This window comes from Pseudorasbora parva, chromosome 23 (assembly GCF_024679245.1).
Source record: "Pseudorasbora parva isolate DD20220531a chromosome 23, ASM2467924v1, whole genome shotgun sequence".
In the NCBI taxonomy this organism is placed as follows: domain Eukaryota; kingdom Metazoa; phylum Chordata; class Actinopteri; order Cypriniformes; family Gobionidae; genus Pseudorasbora; species Pseudorasbora parva.
This window is the reverse complement of record NC_090194.1, coordinates 36779803-36800527: the sequence shown is the minus strand read 5'-3', so window position 1 is coordinate 36800527 and position 20725 is coordinate 36779803. Positions and strand designations below refer to the sequence as shown.

Here is a 20725-nt window from a genome sequence, read left to right as displayed (position 1 = left end):
CCCGTTAAAAATGATGAATTACAAATGTTCATTAATGGTTTGGCAATCCCCTCTATTACATTTTGTATAATTAATATGTCTCTTCCATCATGATCAGTGGATGTTTTGTTTTTGCATTCTTTAACAATATTTATTATTTCTTTTTCATCAACTGCTGTCAAAAATATTGAGTTAGGATTTCTTTCTACTAAATTGTTATATCTAATGTTTGTGGAACTGGAATTTGCTCTGCTAAGTTTGGACCCACATTTACCAAAAAATGTATTAAACTCATTCACCACATCCTTCGTTTCATTGATTTTTTCATCATTATCAGTGAAATAATAATTATCTGGTATTATTTTTAATAATTTTGTTTAAGATGTTTCACATAGCTTTAAAATTATTTTTGTTATTATCTAATAGTTTTGCATAATATTCTTTCTTACATGTTTTCATTATATCAGTTAACCTATTCTTATATCTATTTTCAGTCTGTATTGTTCTGTGTTTCATAAATTCTCTATAAAATATATTTTTCTTTTTGCAAGCATTTTGCAATCCCTTAGAAATCCACGGTCTATCATTTTGTTTTTGTTTCCTGCTTAATATTTTGATTGGGCAGTTCTCATCATATAATAGTTTAAATATTTTTAGGAATTTTTCATATGCTTTATCTACATATTTCTCATTATCCATAAACGTCCAATCTTGTGCTAGCAAATCAACTTTTATTGCCTCCATTGTTTCTTCTGTTCTGACCCTTAGAGAAGTTTTTTTTATCTTGTGTATTTAGACTATAGTTATTGTCATACACTATACAAATTGGTTGGAGGTCACTGATATCATTAATAAGTAAATCACTCACTATATTATTTTTTTATGATATTTGTAAATATATTATCTATTAGTGTCGCGCAATGAGACGTTATTCGACTGGGTCTAGTAATCTGGGGATATAGCCCTAAACTAAACACGGTTTTAATAAAATCCTCCGTCCTTTTATGATTATTTGGGTTTAACAAATCAATATTAAAAGTCCCCACTGATGAACATAATTTTTTGACTGGGCTTTGTAAATGTTTTTTCCATCCATTCATTAAATGTATCAATATTCGAAAATGGTGATATATATATATACATACATATATATACACAACTTAATAATATTTTTCTTTTTTTAGAAAAATTGTTAATATTAATATTGTTAATATTGTTGTATTGTTTTTTTTATATAATAGCTATTTTTCAGTTATAATAGCTATTAGCATTGCTATACTCAATAGTAAACAAACTTATCAAACATCTTCCTTTTAACAAAATACTTATCAATATACAATCTTTAACACATCAAAAAGTCAAAAGTTAACTTACGGCATTGCCTCTATGGTGCTTTGTAGCGGATGCCGATGGATTGGTAACGAGAGCACACCATGGCAGTCTAATGTTTTCATGCAGGAATGGCTAACAGGAAGTGATTTAACAGGACGTGACATCACATGACAAGAATAATACAGAGTTTTTATAAACGATTTTGTTTAAATAAAAAAGTAATTATTAACATTTCATGTTTTTCCCAAAGATATACATCAACAAATATTTAGAAGATATTTGAAAATTAAAATCCTAAAAGGACAACACACTATAAGCTTGACAGTGCAAAAAATACCTTTCAGTCAGAAACGTAGAACAATCAGTCTTTGGTTAGAAGGTTTACATTGCCTTGTTCACTCGTTGTCACCTCAACCTTCCTTACATAGCGATCCTTTCCAGGGAATATGGCTAAAAATATTGGCCATAGGCCAGCAGTTGCGAGCTGCTTGCCCCTGAGCAGAACTAAATCTCCAACTTGAACATTTCTGCGAGGCAGAAATTCTTGCTGTTCACTTTTGTCTGTGTTGCAAGCAAGGTAAATATTCACGACTCCAGCGGGTCCAGAACTGGTTTGCAAGAGCCTGAACGTGTCTCCATTGCTTTGTGTACAGGTGCTTGTCCGAGAAGTCTCCAGGAGGAGATGGAACTCCTTTCTTCTGTGTGAGGAGCATTGATGGTGAAAGTATGAAAGGTTGTTCTGGGTCTGAGGACACAGTTAACATTGGCCGTGCATTAATGATAGCAGTAACCTCTGCCATTAATGTGCAAAGAACTTCATGGGTTAAGCGAGTGTTTAGCTGTAAAAACATTGAATCAAGGATTCTTCTGGCAATGCCAATCTTGCTCACTGAGGTACCGCTGCACCGTTTTGTCCATCCCAAGCTCCTTGCACGCTCCAATGAAATTGGTACCACAATCGGAACAGAGCTGTTCTGCAGGGCCTCTGAGTGCAAAGAACCGCCTCGGAGCATTTATGCAGCTTGACGTGGTCATAGATTTGATTACAGCAGAACATGATGGCCCACCGCTTGCTCTCTGCCTGTCCTCCTCTGGTCCGTCGGGTTGTAACAGACCGGGGTCCAAATCCATCAAGACCCACATACGTAAATGGAGGGCAAGTTGAGAGACGTTCATATGGCAGGTCAGCCATGCGTTGTTCTTCCAACTTTCCACGCAGCTTGCAGCAAGTGATGCAATTGTGAAGTACTGAATTAATCAGCGTCTTGAATCCCAAGATCCATAGTCCGGCAGATCTGATCGCTCCTTCTGTCAAGTGACAACCCTGATGTTACACTTGCTCATGGTGATGTCTTATGAGCAGAAGAGAGATGTGGCTTTCTTTTCTGCAGTTGCAACCTGAGAGTGTTTTAGTCGATCTCCAACACAAATCAAATTGTCCTCCATGGTTGGACTGAGTTTCAACAAGCGGCTACTTTTGGATACTGCTTGGTTAACTTGGAGGGGTGAGCGTTTTTTTGCAAACACAGCTTTTTGTGTTGCTTTAAGGATAACATTCTTTGCTTGGTTTATTTCATCTGGAGTACAAGGTAAGTCACATCTGTGCCAACCTTTACATTTGCTGTTTTGGTTTATATGTTTGCAGGATCTTGTTACATGGACTAAATATGCTACTCCCCTTACTAAGGATCTAAAGGTGGAGAATCGCTGGAAGCAATCAGAGGTAAACTCTGGTTCTTTCAGGTTAGTAGCACAGGTTTGTACTTGCAGTCTAATTTCCGAATCTTTTTCAGGTTCAATTAGCTCAAATGTCTCTCTTGCTTGTGTTTTCTCTGCAGGTCGCTGACGCAGGAAAGAGGGACATAGAACCAAGAAGTTTGCTCCAGGCAAGATGCAGGTAAATATCTTGATCCATAATCTGCTGGATTTTCCTCTGTACGCACAAAGTGCCATTGCTCAGGTCTCGAGGACTGATGGATCCGTTGGACTCTATTGTGAACATACATGTAGAATCGTTTCATTTCGTTACAAACATAGCCGAGCACCACTTTGCTGTCTGTAAAGAACTTTATGTCATCCAAGTTTAGATTAAGCTCATCCTGGATGAGATCTGCCAACTCTACTGCTAAGACAGCGGCGCACAATTCAAGCCTTGGAATTGTAGGTTCAGACAAGGGTGTTAACTTTGCTTTGCCCATAACGAATCCTACTTCTACTTGCCCATCTTTCTGAAGTGCTTTCAGGTATGCTAGAGCACCTATGGCCTTGGTATACGCATCCGAGCACACACACAATTGTGTGCACTGCTTTAGTGAGGGAAGTTGTTGTGTATGTACGCTGTATATGAAGCTGTTTTAGCTCTTGAAGCGAATCTCTCCAGAATTCCCATCTGCTTAGTTTGTCTTCTGGGAGAAGTGTGTCCCAGTCTGAGAGTTCAGAGGTAAGTTCTCTGAGGAGGGCTCTTCCCTGGATTGTGACAGTAGACCCAAAGGATCATAAACACTGTTGACAGTGGAAAGAACTCCACAACGGGTAAATGGTTTGCTAATGGTGGATGCAGAATAAGTGAATGTATTGTTCATGATCTCCCACAGCAGACCCAAGCTCTGTTGTGTGGGTAAGGTTTCTCCACTCAAATCTAGGTCCTTGATTATCGAAGCACAATCTTCAGGTGGGAAAGCTTCCATGACTGTTTGAGAGTTCGAAACAAACTCGTGTAAGCCAACATTTGACTCAGCAAGAGAGGCCCGGGTTCATTGGAGCAAATCTATTGCCTCAGCTTCAGAAGGTACAGATACCAAACCATCATCAACATAAAAATGTCTTTCCACAAACCTGACAGCATCAGGAACATGCTCCTGTGCACCTTCTCTGATGGCTCTTCGCAATCCATAAACTGCCACGGCAGGAGATGGCCCAAAGACATGGACTTTCATCCGATATTCAATAACTTCTTGGTTGATATTGTCCTTGTGCCATAGGAAACGGAGGAAGTTACGATGGTCTTCACGCACCAAGAAACACTGGAACATCTGTTGAATGTCCGCTAAAATTGCAACCTTCTCTTTCCAAAAGCATAGTAGGACACCCATAAATCAGTTATTAAGATCAGGTCCTGTGAGGAGCATGTCATTGAGAGACACTATAGTATCGAGCGCTGGAATCAAAGATCACCCTGATCTGATTGGGGTTTCGTGGATTGTAGACTCTGAATGTTGGAAGATACCAGCATTCTTCCTCTTCTCTCAGTGGCATCTTTTCCATGAAAGCCACATACTGTTGCTGCATCTCAGGTTTCCTCTTCAGAGTTCGCTGCAGGGATGTAAACCGGTTAACTACTTTCACTTTGTTGTTTGGCAAGGACTGCCACGGTTCTCTGAATGGAAGAGGAGCTACCCAGCTGTTAGTATCATTTATGTAGACACTTGTGTCCATTATCTTTAGGAAAGCTATGTCTTCAACTGATGGAGCAGGTTTATTGTCATGCTCCATTCTGTTAAACACTGTCTGTCCCAGCGTCTTCTCAGTTGTACTTAGCAATGTGTCGGAGATGAGGCTGGTGTAAAACTGCCCTTGGCGTTGGAATTTCATTCAAGATCTCAAGACATTCAATGAGTGGTGGAAGGGAGATGAAAACTTTTCCATCCAATGACTCAATCTGGAATCCTTCTGCTTTCTTGCCATATGTTTCTATGCTATCAGCGCAAGTTCTGAGGTGATATGAGAATGGTTTGCTCTCCACATTGAACAGCTCAAATAACTCTGGACTTGCTAATGAACGATTGCTTTGGGTGTCCATAATTACATAGGCTTTGATGGCCAAGTCTTCAGAACCCTTAGGGTATACTTTCACAAGGCAGATTTTTGAGCATGAGCGGCTCCACTGACCTGGACCGCAAACCTCTGTGCTGCTTGCACTGACAACAGCCATGTTAGATTGATCTTCTCCCTCACCGCCATCCTCTTGTGACCGTGAAGGAGCCTTGACTGTTTGGGGTGATGGACCAGGGTGCATGGCCGCATCATGATATATACTGCCACATTCAGTACACTTCACAAAAGACTTAAATTCTTTAGCGAGGTGAGAGACCGAAGAACAGCATTTGCAACATATTGCGATATCATAAGCACTGTACAATTGCACTCCCAGTCCCATAAACACTGCACTATTGCACTCCCAGTCCCATAAGCACTGCACTATTGCACTCCCAGTCCTATAAGCACTGCACTATTGCACTCTCAGTTCCATAAGCACTGCACTATTGCACTCCCAGTCCCATAAGCACTGCACTGTTGCACTCCCAGTCCCATAAGCACTGCACTGTTGCACTCCCAGTCCCATAAGCACTGCACTGTTGCACTCCCAGTCCCATAAGCACTGCACTGTTGCACTCCCAGTCCCATAAGCACTGCACTGTTGCACTCCCAGTCCCATAAGCACTGCACTGTTGCACTCCCAATCCCATAAGCACTGCACTGTTGCGTTCCCAGTTCCATAAGCACTGCACTGTTGTACACCCAGTTCCATAAGCACTCCACTATTGCACTCCCAGTCCCATAAGCACTGCACTATTGCACTCCCAGTCCTATAAGCACTGCACTGTTGCACTCCCAGTCCCATAAGCACTGCACTGTTGCACTCCCAGTCCCATAAGCACTGCACTCCCAGTCCCATAAGCACTGCACTATTGCACTCCCAGTCCCATAAGCACTGCACTATTGCACTCCCAGTCCCATAAGCACTGCACTGTTGCACTCCAAGTCCTACAAGCACTGCACTGTTGCACTCCCAGTCCTACAAGCACTGCACTATTGCACTCCCAGTCCCATAACATAAGCACTGCACTATTGCACGTGCAGTTCCATAAGCACTGCACTATTGCACGTGCAGTTCCATAAGCACTGCACTATTGCACTCCCAGTTCCATAAGCACTGCACTGTTGCACTGCCAGTCCCATAAGCACTGCACTGTTGCACTCCCAGACCCATAAGCATTGCACTGTTGCACTCCCAGTCCCATGAGCACTGCACTATTGCACCCCCAGTCCCATAAGCACTGCACTTTTGCACTCCCAGACCCATAAGCATTGCACTGTTGCACTCCCAGTCCCATGAGCACTGCACTATTGCACTCCCAGTCCCATAAGCACTACACTGTTTTACTCCCAGTCCCATAAGCACTGCACTATTGCAATCCCAATCAGCACTGCACTCACAATAATTTCTTTACAATCATTTTGGGGCATTCACTGTCATCACCAACCCAAAGAACTACAGAATAATTGAACACAAAGTTGTATGTGTGTGTGAGTTGTGTGTGCATAGGTTAATACAAGCAGAGTAAAATACTTTATTTAATACACATGCAATAGAAAAAGGGTGTGTCCGCACTGTGACATTTGGTTGCTCAGGATGAATAGATTTGTGTGCAAAACATTGCTTTGCACAGCAGGTGTCACTAGGGAACACACTGTTTCATGAGGCTTTAGGTAAATGAACCCTTTGGTGAACCAATTGGCTGGAAAGCCTGAGTGGTTCAGGAAGCCTCATTTGGCCATCACTAATATTAAGTGTACATTTCTTGAACATTACATTGCATGACTAACATGTATACACTGCTATTCCCAGATATAATAGCTATTAGCATTGCTATACTCAATAGTAAACAAACTTATCAAACATCTTCCTTTTTAACAAAATACATATCAATATACAATCTTTAACACATCAAAAAGTAATAAGTTAACTTACGGCATTGCCTCTATTGTGCTTTGTAGCGGATGCCTATGGATAGAGCACACCATGGCAGTCTAATGTTTTCATGCAGGAAGGCGTAACAGGAAGTGACTTAACAGGACGTGACATCATCACATGACAAGAATAATACATGACAAGAGTTTTTCTAAACAATTTTGTTTAAATACAAAGTAATTATTAACTTCTCATGTTTTGCCCAAAGATATACATCAACAAATGTTTAGAAGATATTTAAAAATTAAAATCCTAAAAGGACAACACATTAATGGGTAGGTATGTTTGTTCCCACCAATCGCTGCACAAGTTAAGGTTATGTATGATGATGAAAGCACTTAAGTATTAGCTCTCCCCGAACTCATAGAGATTGCATGGCAATGCTAACAATCCTAAAAAAAATCTTTGTATGGAACACTTTGTGCAATTTAAAGTGCCCAAAAAGGGCCTGTGCTGCACATAACATGACTTGACAGTGATTAGACTACTGATATATCCAGAGGCAAAACAAACTAGAACATTATCTTACAGTGACAGCTAGAGTAACAAAAAAAAAAAAAAAAACCTTTTGGACTTTGGTGCTGCATCGCCCTATTGCCCAAGTTAAGAAACCGCCCCTACACCTGACCACTGCAGATTCATTTTCCCATTGACTGTGGCCATAGAAACATGTACGTCTGAGTACATGAACAACCTGAGCAGAACGTCACTGGTTGTCATCTCAAAATTACGGTAATTATGACAAGGGGTGACACACAGTAATTGTTACAGCAGTTAAGAAATGGTTGTAACTCAAGCAAAAATGTGCATTTAAGGGGAAAAAAATCAGAAATCAGATTTATATTTACTTTATTGAAGGAGGGGAATGTTAAACACTTACATTTATTTTTCACTCCATTTACACCGAACTATCAAATATTAAACTTTTACATGTGTGTTAAATAAGGCACAAGTCAACATGAACCAAAACATCCTGTACAAACGTTCATGTGACGCAAGAAAACATTTTTCTGTAACTCATGACATTCAATATTTACATTCATATTTTACAAGGACGTAATTCAGCGGTTCTCAGAGCGATTAAAAGACTGGGCGGTAAACCTGATGCTGCATTTGTCTTCTGGAGAATATGATGAAATTTTTTTATTTTGTTGTCATAAAAAGACTTCATGAATGTTTAGAGATTGAGTTACAGACTGAGTCCCATGAAGTGTGATTATGGTATTGTGATGAATTGTCAGTGAATTTATCTGAAGGATTGTCCACTAGTCTCTGTTCGGCGGGCGGCTGTGGGAGCTTTCACAGAAAGCAAGATAAATCCGCTTGTCCAGCGTCTGCTTAGACTCTCAGGACGGACGCAAGGGTCACAGTTTAATGTCTTGAGACTCGGACATCTTGGCAAGTGTCTTCTTTACCCGCAGGGCAGTCAGACGAGAGGCTGGATTGTGAGCCCAACACTCGGTCATCAGTTTACCCATCTGCCTCAGACACTATACACACACACATGCACACAGGGAAGGCAAGATTAGTAATACAGTGCTTTATACAACAGAATTGTTTTGAAATTATTGAGGTAGACAATAAGTATACTTTCATACTTAAAAAGTCATCATGGAGGCTGTGTTTTTATTTAGCAGTTGGAAATGGTTGCTGATTGATACAAATTAAAAAGCACATCTGACAAATAAATAAAAAATGGGGGGGGCACTAATTTGGAATAGGTTCAATAAGGAGTTTAAAGTGTATTTTAATGCCGTATAGTCATTAAAGAGCAGTTCAGTTGACATTAGTATGTTTTCATATCTGTTAATCAGCTGTTAATCAGTCAGGGGGAAATACTAAAGCAGCAGTCATTACTGGAGTGGAAGCGGCAGCCCTCGGATGAAGTCCAAGTCAGTCCAAGACTGGTAAAGTCCAACTCAGGAGTAGTCCAAGTCAGGAGAAGTCCATTTTGGCTGAAGTCCAATTTAGGAGTCGTTCAAGTCAGAAGTCCAAGTAGGATGAAGTCTAAGTCTGGAGGTTCCAAGTCGAAGAAGTACAGGTCAGGTTAAGTCCAAGTCAGGTGAAGTCCAAATTGGGTGAAGTCTAAGTCAGGAGAAGCCCAAATCGGGTGAAGTCCAAGTCAGGTGAAGTCAAAGTCAGGAGAAGCCCAAATCGTGTGAAGTCCAAGTCAGGAGAAGCAAATAGGGTGAAGTCCAAGTCAGGTGAGGTCCAAGTCAGCTGAAGTCCAAGTCAGGTGAAGTCCAAGTTAGGAGAAGTCCAAGTCAGATGAAGTCCAAGTCAGGAGAAGCCCAAATCGGGTGAAGTCCAAGTCAGATGAAGTCCAAGTCAGGTGAGGTCAAAGTCAGGAGAAGCCCAAATCGGGTAAAGTCCAAGTCAGGAGAAGCCCAAATAGGGTGAAGTCCAAGTCAGATGAAGTCCAAGTCAGGTGAGGTCAAAGTCAGGAGAAGCCCAAATCGGGTAAAGTCCAAGTCAGGAGAAGCCCAAATAGGGTGAAGTCCAAGTCAGCTGAAGTCCAAGTCAGGTGAGGTCCAAGTCAGGAGAAGCCCAAATCGGGTGAAGTCCAAGTCAGATGAAGTCCAAGTCAGGTGAAGTCAAAGTCAGGAGAAGCCCAAATCGGGTGAAGTCCAAGTCATGAGAAGCGCAAATAGGGTGAAGTCCAAGTCAGCTGAAGTCCAAGTCAGGTGAGGTCCAAGTCAGGAGAAGCCCAAATCGGGTGAAGTCCAAGTCAGGGGAAGTCCAAGTCAGGTGAAGTCCAAGTCAGGAGAAGCCCTAATCGGGTGAAGTCCAAGTCAGATGAAGTGAAAGTCAGGTGAAGTCCAAGTCAGGAGAAGTTCAAGTCAGGAGAACCCCAAATCGGGTGAAGTCCAAGTCAGGGGAAGTCCAAGTCAGGTGAAGTCCAAGTCAGGTGAAGTCCAAGTCAGGTGAAGCCCAAACTGGGTGAAGTCCAAGTCAGGTGAAGCCCAAATCGGGTGAAGTCCAAGTCAGGGGAAGTCCAAGTCAGGTGAAGTCCAAGTCAGGGGAAGTCCAAGTCAGGTAAAGTCCAAACTGGGTGAAGTCCAAGTCAGGTGAAGCCCAAATCGGGTGAAGTCCAAGTCAGGTAAGGTCCAAGTCAGGAGAAGCCCAAATCGGGTGAAGTCCAAGTCAGATGAAGTCCAAGTCAGGTGAGGTCAAAGTCAGGAGAAGCCCAAATCGGGTAAAGTCCAAATCAGGAGAAGCCCAAATAGGGTGAAGTCCAAGTCAGCTGAAGTCCAAGTCAGGTGAGGTCCAAGTCAGGAGAAGCCCAAATCGGGTGAAGTCCAAGTCAGATGAAGTCCAAGTCAGGTGAAGTCAAAGTCAGGAGAAGCCCAAATCGGGTGAAGTCCAAGTCATGAGAAGCGCAAATAGGGTGAAGTCCAAGTCAGCTGAAGTCCAAGTCAGGTGAGGTCCAAGTCAGGAGAAGCCCAAATCGGGTGAAGTCCAAGTCAGGGGAAGTCCAAGTCAGGTGAAGTCCAAGTCAGGAGAAGCCCAAATCGGGTGAAGTCCAAGTCAGATGAAGTCCAAGTCAGGTGAAGTCCAAGTCAGGAGAAGTCCAAGTCAGGAGAACCCCAAATCGGGTGAAGTCCAAGTCAGGGGAAGTCCAAGTCAGGTGAAGTCCAAGTCAGGTGAAGTCCAAGTCAGGTGAAGCCCAAACTGGGTGAAGTCCAAGTCAGGTGAAGCCCAAATCGGGTGAAGTCCAAGTCAGGGGAAGTCCAAGTCAGGTGAAGTCCAAGTCAGGGGAAGTCCAAGTCAGGTAAAGTCCAAACTGGGTGAAGTCCAAGTCAGGTGAAGCCCAAATCGGGTGAAGTCCAAGTCAGGTAAGGTCCAAGTCAGGGGAAGCCCAATTCGGGTGAAGTCCAAGTCAGGTGAAGCCCAAATCGGGTGAAGTCCAAGTCAGGAGAAGCCCAATTCGTGTGAAGTCCATGTCAGGTGAAGCCCAAATCAGGTGAAGTCCAAGTTAGGTGAAGTCCAAGTTAGGAGAAGTCCAAGTCAGGTGAAGTCCAAGTTAGGAGAAGTCCAAGTCAGGTGAAGTCCAAGTCAGGTGAGGTCCAAGTCAGGAGAAGCCCAAATCGGGTGAAGTCCAAGTCAGGGGAAGTCCAAGTCAGGTGAAGTCCAAGTCAGGAGAAGCCCAAATCGGGTGAAGTCCAAGTCAGGTGAAGCCCAAGTCAGGTGAAGTCCAAGTCAGGAGAAGCCCAATTCGAGTGAAGTCCATGTCAGGTGAAGCCCAAATCAGGTGAAGTCCAAGTTAGGTGAAGTCCAAGTTAGGAGAAGTCCAAGTCAGGTGAAGTCCAAGTTAGGAGAAGTCCAAGTCAGGTGAAGTCCAAGTCAGGTGAAGTCCAAGTTAGGTGAAGTCCAAGTTAGGAGAAGTCCAAGTCAGGTGAAGTCCAAGTTAGGAGAAGTCCAAGTCAGCTGAAGTCCAAGTCAGGTGAGGTCCAAGTCAGGAGAAGCCCAAATCGGGTGAAGTCCAAGTCAGGGGAAGTCCAAGTCAGGTGAAGTCCAAGTCAGGAGAAGCCCAAATCGGGTGAAGTCCAAGTCAGATGAAGTCCAAGTCAGGTGAAGTCCAAGTCAGGAGAAGTCCAAGTCAGGAGAACCCCAAATCGGGTGAAGTCCAAGTCAGGTGAAGTCCAAGTCAGGTGAAGCCCAAACTGGGTGAAGTCCAAGTCAGGTGAAGCCCAAATCGGGTGAAGTCCAAGTCAGGGGAAGTCCAAGTCAGGTGAAGTCCAAGTCAGGGGAAGTCCAAGTCAGGTAAAGTCCAAACTGGGTGAAGTCCAAGTCAGGTGAAGCCCAAATCGGGTGAAGTCCAAGTCAGGTAAGGTCCAAGTCAGGGGAAGCCCAATTCGGGTGAAGTCCAAGTCAGGTGAAGCCCAATTCGGGTGAAGTCCAAGTCAGGAGAAGCCCAATTCGTGTGAAGTCCATGTCAGGTGAAGCCCAAATCAGGTGAAGTCCAAGTTAGGTGAAGTCCAAGTCAGGTGAAGTCCAAGTTAGGAGAAGTCCAAGTCAGGTGAAGTCCAAGTTAGGAGAAGTCCAAGTCAGGTGAAGTCCAAATTAGGAGAAGTCCAAGGTGAAGTCCAAACTGGGTGAAGTCCAAGTTAGGAGAAGTTCAAATCGGGTGAAGTCCAAGTCAGGTAAGGTCCAAGTCAGGAGAAGCCCAATTTGGGTGAAGTCCAAGTCAGGTGAAGTCCAAGTCAGGTGAAGCCCAAATCGGGTGAAGTCCAAGTTAGGTGAAGTCCAAGTTAGGAGAAGTCCAAGTCAGGTGAAGTCCAAGTTAGGAGAAGTCCAAGTCAGGTGAAGTCCAAGTCAGGTGAAGTCCAAGTTAGGAGAAGTCCAAGTTAGGAGAAGTCCAAGTCAAGTAAGGTCCAAGTCAGGTGAAGTCCAAGTCAGGTGAAGTCCAAGTTAGGAGAAGTCCAAGTCAGGTGAGGTCCAAGTCAGGTGAAGTCCAAGTCAGGTGAAGTTCAAGTTAGGAGAAGTCCAAGTTAGGAGAAGTCCAAGTCAGGTGAGGTCCAAGTCAGGTGAGGTCCAAGTCAGGTGAGGTCCAAGTCAGGTGAGGTCCAAGTCAGGAGAAGCCCAAATCGGGTGAAATCCAAGTCAGGAGGAAGGAGCCCATAAAACATCAACAAACAGACTTCATCTCTGCCTTTGCCGAGGCATGTAGGACACAGAGTGTGACAGGTTTATCTGGAAAGTTTTGATCAGAGGGTTAAGAAGGGAAACATTGTGTGAAAGCATCTTTGTACCTCATCGCTGCTCCAGCGGTTTGCAAACGAGGGTCTCTGTCTCTTGATACACACCACCTCCCTCATGTCCTCATAGGACGGGTCCGTCGGCACCAGATCGTGATATGGCAGCTGATACTCCTCAACAATCCCTGCAGGGTAGCATCAACCAAACATCAATGATGATGAGAACGGAAAATGCGTGTTGGAAAAGCAACATTTCAGATGAAATCATCATAAACTTTCCTACTAAACATCTGTGTCATTGTGAATGATTGATACATTATTTGTGACGTGGTTAGAGTTAAACCAGAGTTAAACCAAACTTGCACTCATTTTTAGTAGCAACTTACGCTACTAAAACTACATTTAAACCTTTTATTGAGACACAATTGCATGCATGGGCTGATTGTGAGTGTGTGTGTGTGTGTGTGTGTGTGTGTGTGTGTGTGTGTGTGTGTGTGTGTGTGTGGGCTGGTGATCCCTCCAAAATGTCCCCACAAAGATGGCAATATCCGAAATCCTTGTCCTTGTGGGGACATTTTTTGGTCCCATGAGGAACACATCTTATAAATCACACAGAAGGAGTTTTGAAAGTTGAGAAAGTAAAAATGCAGAATGTTTCCTGTGATGGGTAGGTTTAGGGGCAGTGTGTGTGTGTGTGTGTGTGTGTGTGTGTGTGTGGTTGGGGGCGGGGGGGGGAGAGTGAGTACACCACCTCCTGAGCTGGCATAGGATTGGAGTGTGTGTGTGTGTGTGTGTTGGGGGAGAGTGAGTACACCACCTCCTGAGCTGGCATAGGATTGGAGTGTGTGTGTGTGTGTGTGTGTGTGTGTGTGTGTGTGTGTGTGGGGGGGGGGGGGGGGAAGAGTGAGTACACCACCTCCTGAGCTGGCGTAGGATTGGAGCGTGCCATACGCCAACGTCTATATTGATAAATCTCAAAGTCACCGTGGGTTTGGGTGTACGCAAGGTGTACGCTGGAAATTTGGTGTACGCACTTTTGATAAATGAGGGCCACTGTCCCTTTTAAATATATAAATAAACACATTCAAAAGAAACATCATAACTAGCTCCTCCTCTATAATGACCTTCCATTTCTGCTGACCAATTACAGCACAGCTTAACTCGCTTCCATCCAATCAGATCGCGACAGATTAAGCAGCTTAATATCTGTTTTCTCGATGTGTTGAGTGTGTGCTGGACTCACCGCCGGACACACATCTCCTGGCCATCTCCCACAGGATCAGACCGAAGCTGTACATGTCGGCCATGATGTAGGACTGGAAATGGCAGCGGTTCAGGCTCTCGTCCAGGACCTCTGGAGGCATGTAGCGTTTGGTGCCGACCCGAGTGTTGGGTGGGATGTCCACTTCATTAGTGTCACTGAGCACAAATCAACACAACAACAACAACCTTTATTTCTATAGCACGTTTAAAAACAACATAAGTTGACCAAAGTGCTTTACACTCTCAACACCACTAATCAAACATTGACAAAACACTCAGTACAGGACACATCTCAAAATCCCAGCCCTTATGGGCAGTTGTAAGCAATAGAGAAGAGATGCGTTTTCGACAATTATCTAAAACATTCTAACGAGTCGCAGGATCTGATATGCAGAGGGAGGCTATTCCAGAGGCGCGGCGCTGCCACAGAGAAAGCACGATCTCCTTTCGTCTTTAACCGAGATTTAGGGACACTCAAAAATAGACTCTGCGATGATCACAAAGATCTAGCTGTGCAACGCTGTTTTAACAGTCCAGCAATATACTCTGGAGCGACACCATGTAATGCTTTAAAAACCATTAATAATACCTTGTATTGCACTCTAACACCAGACAGTTAAACGTGTGTGACGGCACCCGCCCATCATGACCAGAGGTATCCGATAAAACTGTGTTTGATATTCAACATATTTAACTACCATTGGTGCCAATCATGAGGTTACACTTTGTTTTGTTTTTGGCAAATGTAATTAATAATATTAAAATGTTTTAGTAAATAAATAAATAAATATTACATTATATATATATATATATATATATATATATATATATATATATATATATATATATATATATATATATATATATATATATATATATATATATAGTTGAGGTCCGAATTATTAGCCCCCTTGGTAAATAAGATCAAAGATGGCTGTAAAAATAAATCTGCATTGTTTATCCATTTGATCTTTCATTGAAAAAATTATAAATAAAAAAACCTTTAATTGATGTAAAATATTTGAAAGTGGGGGGAAAATCACATTATGAAGTAAATGTTTTTCTCCAAAACACATTGGACATTAATAATGGCACCCCTAGAATTATTATGGGGCTGATAATTCTGACCTCAACTGTATATACACACACACACACATCTCGTCACAGCGTGACCACATCACATTTTTTAATTCTGTAAAACTTTGTTTTTGTTGTAAGGTTAAGGCTTGATAACTAAAATGATGTTTTTCTTTTTGTTATTGATACGATACATTATTACGATAAAAAGTACAGGCCAAAGATTTAGACACATTGCTATTTGTAATGTTTTTGAAAGAAGTTTCTTCTGCTCATCAAGCCTGCATTTATTTGATCAAAAATACAGATCAGAATATTTTTAATATTGTGATTTATTACTACAAATTTAAAATATTTGGTTTTCAATTTATTATACTTTAAATGATCATTTATTTCTGTGATCAGAGCTGAATTTACTGGATGGCTCCTCCAGTCTTCAGTGATCATGATCCTTCAGAAATCATTCTCAGATGAGGATTCATTATGAGTGTTGGAAATAATTCTGCTGACTAATATATTTGATGAATAAAAGGTTCAAGAGAACTGCATTTATTCAAAATAAAAACATATTTTCAAATAATATAAATCTCCTTTACTATAATTTTTTATCAATTTAACACATCCTTGCTGAATACAATTATTGATTTATTTATTTTTAAAAAGAAAGAAAAAAAATGACTGACCCCAAATTACTGACCAGTAGTGTATATTGTTGTTACAAAAAATATATATTTTTAAAAAATGTGCTTCTTTTTTTTCTTTTTCTTTTTATTCATCAAAGTATTATGAAAAAGTATCACAGGTTATGAAAAAATATTAAGCAGCTGAAATGTTTCCAACTTTGAAAATGAATCCTCATCTGAGAATGATTTCTGAAGGATCATGATCACTGAAGACTGGAGGAACCATCCTGAACATTCAGCTCTGATCACAGAAATAAATCAGCATTTAAAGTAGAATAAATTGAAAACCAATGATTTTAATTGTAATAATATATCACAATATTAAAAAAAAAATCTGTATTTTTGATCAAATAAATGCAGGCTTGATGTGCAGAAGAAACTTCTTTCAAAAATATTACAAATAGTAATGTGTCCAAACCTTTGGCCTGTACTGTAAATCTAACGAAAAAGTAAATAAAAACTCACATATGCAAATATTTGAGAAACATAAAATCATGACATGAAGATTATAACCTATACAGCGGTTGATATAAATGTTTTGTCTAAAAATAGAAATAAAATCAAATGAAAGAAATAATTTTTATGTTGCGGCTGATAACTGATATGATGGGTGATATAAATCTAGTAAAACACTCCAAGACAAAGGTATTGTGTGCGGCACCTGATAAATTTGACAGCGAGCCCCAGGTCGGCGATGCAGCAGGTGCCGTTCTTCTTCACCAGGATGTTTTTGCTCTTCAGGTCCCGGTGAGCGATGGCCGGTTTGCCCTGCGTGCCGAAGATCTCCGTGTGCAGATGGCAGAGGCCGGAGACTGCCGAGTACGCCAAACGCAGCAGCGCTTTGGTGTCCAGCGTGGTGGATTTGAGGTAGTCGTACAGCGAGCCGTTCTCGTGATAGTCCGTGATCAGATATAGTTGCGTCCACGAGCCCGTGCCCTTTATATCTGCTGCGATGAAACCTGACGGGAACACAGAAGTTCATATCGATGAGATCTAGTGGTCTACATTTGCCATTTTTTATTATCAGCATCAGCATTCAGTTGCAGACTTTATTTTGACAGTGCTGAAAACACAAGCGCCTGAGCATTAGTCTTCATAAGTTTACTTTCTGCATTTAACAGTTATTACACAAAGCTGTTAAACAAAGAAAGTAAACAGAATACAAAAAAAACCTGTGTTTGCGTTCCTATTTTCAATTATTAGTGATTGAAAGGAAAACACTGTAATACCTTCTCATCTACTGTACATAATGTGACAAAATCCTCTTCTGTGTAAACCCCCCAATGCTGTGATTGGCTAACATCTTTTCATATGAAATTAGTTTTAAATGTGGAAATCTCTCAAAAACTTTAACTATGTTTTTACGATTACAGCTGTTGAGATCTTCTACAGCTGGCCTTTATCTTTAAGCAGAGGCGTCTCTCGTCGCACTATTACATCATAATGTGACAAAATCCGGAACGAGACGTTCTCAGAGCTTGGTTGCAAAGAGGAAGTTTTGGTTTCTGAAACTGACAGGATGTTTTTATGGTTTTTATGATGTTTAATGAGCTCTCACAAAAGATCAAGGAAAGTTTGCTTTCTCAATTCATAACCCCCTTTCTTTGAAGTCTTTGAATCTAATAAACATTTAAATAGTGTGCTTTTCTTTCCTTTTTGTAATTGTTATATTTACATCTGCTTATATATAGATCATTGAGATGCTATTATAGTTTTCATTTTTATATTTTACATTTTTTCAATATTAGTTATTTCAGTACATCAAGTTTAAAGGGGACATATCATGAAAATTAGACTTTTTCCGCGTTTAAGTGCTAAAATCGAGTCCCCGGTGCATCTACCAACCCAGAAAACTTGAAAAGAGATGACCCAATAACTTTGTTTTTATAAGCCTTTCTCTGCAAGCATGAGAACAAACGAGCCGCTCAGATTTTGCTCCTGTTCTGACATAGGAAGAGGATCTTATTATAATATTACCGGCTCTTAATCTGCACATTTCCATCTATGGCGCCGCCATTTTTTTTCACAACCCACAACTGTGTACCAGCTCTAACACCATGGCCAAAGTACTCTAGAGCAGCTAGCCATAACATGTCATACCTATTTATAGCTATTTTATCTGAGCCACTGAGGATGCAGTGAATCATTTCATTTGTGAAGGGAATGTACCCAAGAAATGAGATAAATTCGGATATGTTTGTGTGAATCATTGTGCATTGGACTACTTTGCACATGAGGGTCAGTAAACACAGGATTTGCACAAAAGTTGCTTCTTAAAAATGGATCAAGTCCAACTCTTCGTGATCCAACTTCATATCCAGAACACGTAAGTACTGCACTTTATAATGTGTGTGTTTGCAAATGGCCTTTCTGAATGTACTAATGTGGCTAAAGCTACCGTTGTCTCTTACTGTATTCACAGAGCATAACAATTATTTTTAGCATTAAGATATTTTTAGCATAAAAATGCTCATCGTCAGTACAATTCAGAAGCGTACTTTTATTACTTCTTAAAAATTGAACGAATGACAGCTCTGATCTCTGTGAATACAGAGACAATGGTAACTTTAGCCAATGTGTACCGTCCTAACCAGCACATTCACAAAATATAACGCGCAATACTTACATGTTCTGAAAATGAAGTCAGTCAAACAGTTGGTATTGATCCATCTTTGCAAATTATAAGTGCTGTGTGAAGGTTCTCCACACTTGTTGTCTTTTATCCGAACTAGTGCAAGCTGTAAAGGCTCTGCCCTATTCTGGAAAGGGGGCGGGGAGCAACAGCTCATTTGCATTTAAAGAGACACAAAAAAACAGTGTTTTTGCTGCCACCCAAATAGGAGCTTTCAAAACATCCTATAATAAAAAATCAGCGGTGTATTTTTTCCTGAAATTTCAAAGACGCATTCTGGGGACACCTGAGACTTATCTTGTGAAAAGGGCATTATAGGACCCCTTTAGACTAAATAAATATGGGAAATGTTGCATTAGCAACCAGCTGAAATAAAATAAGTTCGGTTGCAAAACGCGATAAACACAATTTTTTGACATTTGGATTTTATTATTGGAAATCACTGTTTAGATGTACCTTAATCTATGTGTCAATTGCTGCCATTAATAAGATTTAAACATTTACATTTTAAGCGTACTACAATTTGTATCTGTCTATCTATCACAAAACGCGATATCCGCCAGCCCAGTTTCTTTACAAAGTGTGATATAACGGTTAGCCTATAGAACGTTCAGGATGCTGCGCGAGCTCAGGATGTCACGCGAGGAGAGAGTCACCGCCGGTGAAGTGCTCCGAGTTTGCTCAGTGATTTAACGATAATAGATTCAGTGGGTAACGATAATTTAATAGTTTATACTGAAGGCGAGCTGTCAGTCACGTAGGCTATGTCACTGATCAACAGCTGTCTGTAAGTCAGAGAATCAAAGCTTCAGAGTCAAGCTAACGTTATGGATTTCGATGACGGATTGGAGCCGGTCAGGAAGGCATCTAAAGAAAAGGGAGAAGACCAAACGGGCAAGGCATTCAGGGGAGGGAAAACATCCAAAGATTAATTGTGGTCATCGTGTGACTGCGAATAACGTTGGTCTGTGTCTCACACACACACACACACACACACACACACACACACACACACACACACACACACACACACACACACACACACACACACACACACACACACACACACACACACACACACACACACACACACACACACACACACACAAAACATTGATTCACTAGCTTTTCTTAATGATATTACAGTATTAGAATATAGTCTAAGTTGGATATAAAGCGTTTTGCAAAAAATAAATAAAAATAAATAAATAAAGGTTATGTTCTGGCCAAAACTAACTCGGAATCTTATTATTATTAATCAATCTTAGTATATATTATTCCATATATTTATGATGTATTGTTTTTTAACCAATTTAAGATGTTAAGATAAATATGTTGCATTTTGGCATGTTTTTGACTTAATTCTGAACTATTTATGGACATAAAATTAAATAAAAAATATCCTGGATTTGAAGAATATTGTGTCCCTGGCCTTCACTGAGCTCAAGTAATAGATTAATGTAAAAAAAAAAATGTGAATAAACTTGACTTGTTGATGTCTTAAATAATAATGTCAAATAACCAACATTTCTCAAAATGGATATATCTCGTTTTGCAACGAAACGCTTCATATACATATTTCTTTCTTTTTTATTTCAGCTTTGGAATCAAATTTCCAGCGTGGTGGATTTGAGGTAGTTGTACAGTGAGCCGGCCGTATATATATCAGCTTTATATAAGTCACCTTTCTCTGTAAGTTATCGGCGTTGGCCATAAAGGCTCAGTGTCGTCGAGCCCTAATCTGATCTTATGGGTCATACCCAGAATGTTCTCGTGTCTCATCAGGACGGTCTGGTAGATCTCGGTCTCCCTGAACCAGCTGGCCTCTTCTGTGGTGAAGAAGACCTTGACGGCGACGCGCTCGCCCCTCCAGCGGCCCATCCACACCTCGCCGTAACGGCCCTTCCCAATCTGCTTCACCATCTGGATCTGCTTGGCGATTGTTCGCTGCACCTGCGACCAGGTTATAGGGTGAAACATGTTAACAGAAAAAGACTCCACAAAAGACATACCATTAGTGATCAACTGATTCACAAAATGATTCACTGGTTCAAAGCGGCCAAAACACCACAGGCTGGTCAGAACGTTAGGAAGACTCACATCAAACATGCATGAAAAGTCATTTTACAAACCAACTATAAATGTTTTCTAGTGAATGCAATTAACAAATTTTCTAATAATATTCTATATACATCGAACAGGTATAACATTATGACCAGTGAATAACACTGATGATCTCTCCATCACCTGTTAGTGGGTGGGATATATTAGGCAGCAAATGAACATTTAGTCCTCAGAGTTGATGTGT

At 41.2% G+C, this 20725-nt stretch overlaps 1 protein-coding gene across 3 annotated transcripts in view; it reads right to left on the bottom strand.

Annotated features, from left to right (window-relative positions):
- Positions 1-7895: 7895 nt before the first annotated feature.
- bmpr1bb (bone morphogenetic protein receptor, type IBb) overlaps positions 7896-20725 on the bottom strand; it is a 126667-nt gene continuing 113837 nt past the window's right edge. For all 3 annotated transcript variants that reach the window (XM_067433967.1, XM_067433968.1, XM_067433966.1), the window contains 5 exons: positions 20178-20370; positions 16447-16744; positions 14006-14181; positions 12817-12947; positions 7896-8553 (listed from right to left, as the gene is read on the bottom strand). In XM_067433967.1, the coding sequence (XP_067290068.1) occupies positions 8428-8553; positions 12817-12947; positions 14006-14181; positions 16447-16744; positions 20178-20370 (924 nt within the window). In that variant the 3' untranslated portion in view covers positions 7896-8427. The remainder of the gene's footprint in view (positions 8554-12816; positions 12948-14005; positions 14182-16446; positions 16745-20177; positions 20371-20725) is intronic.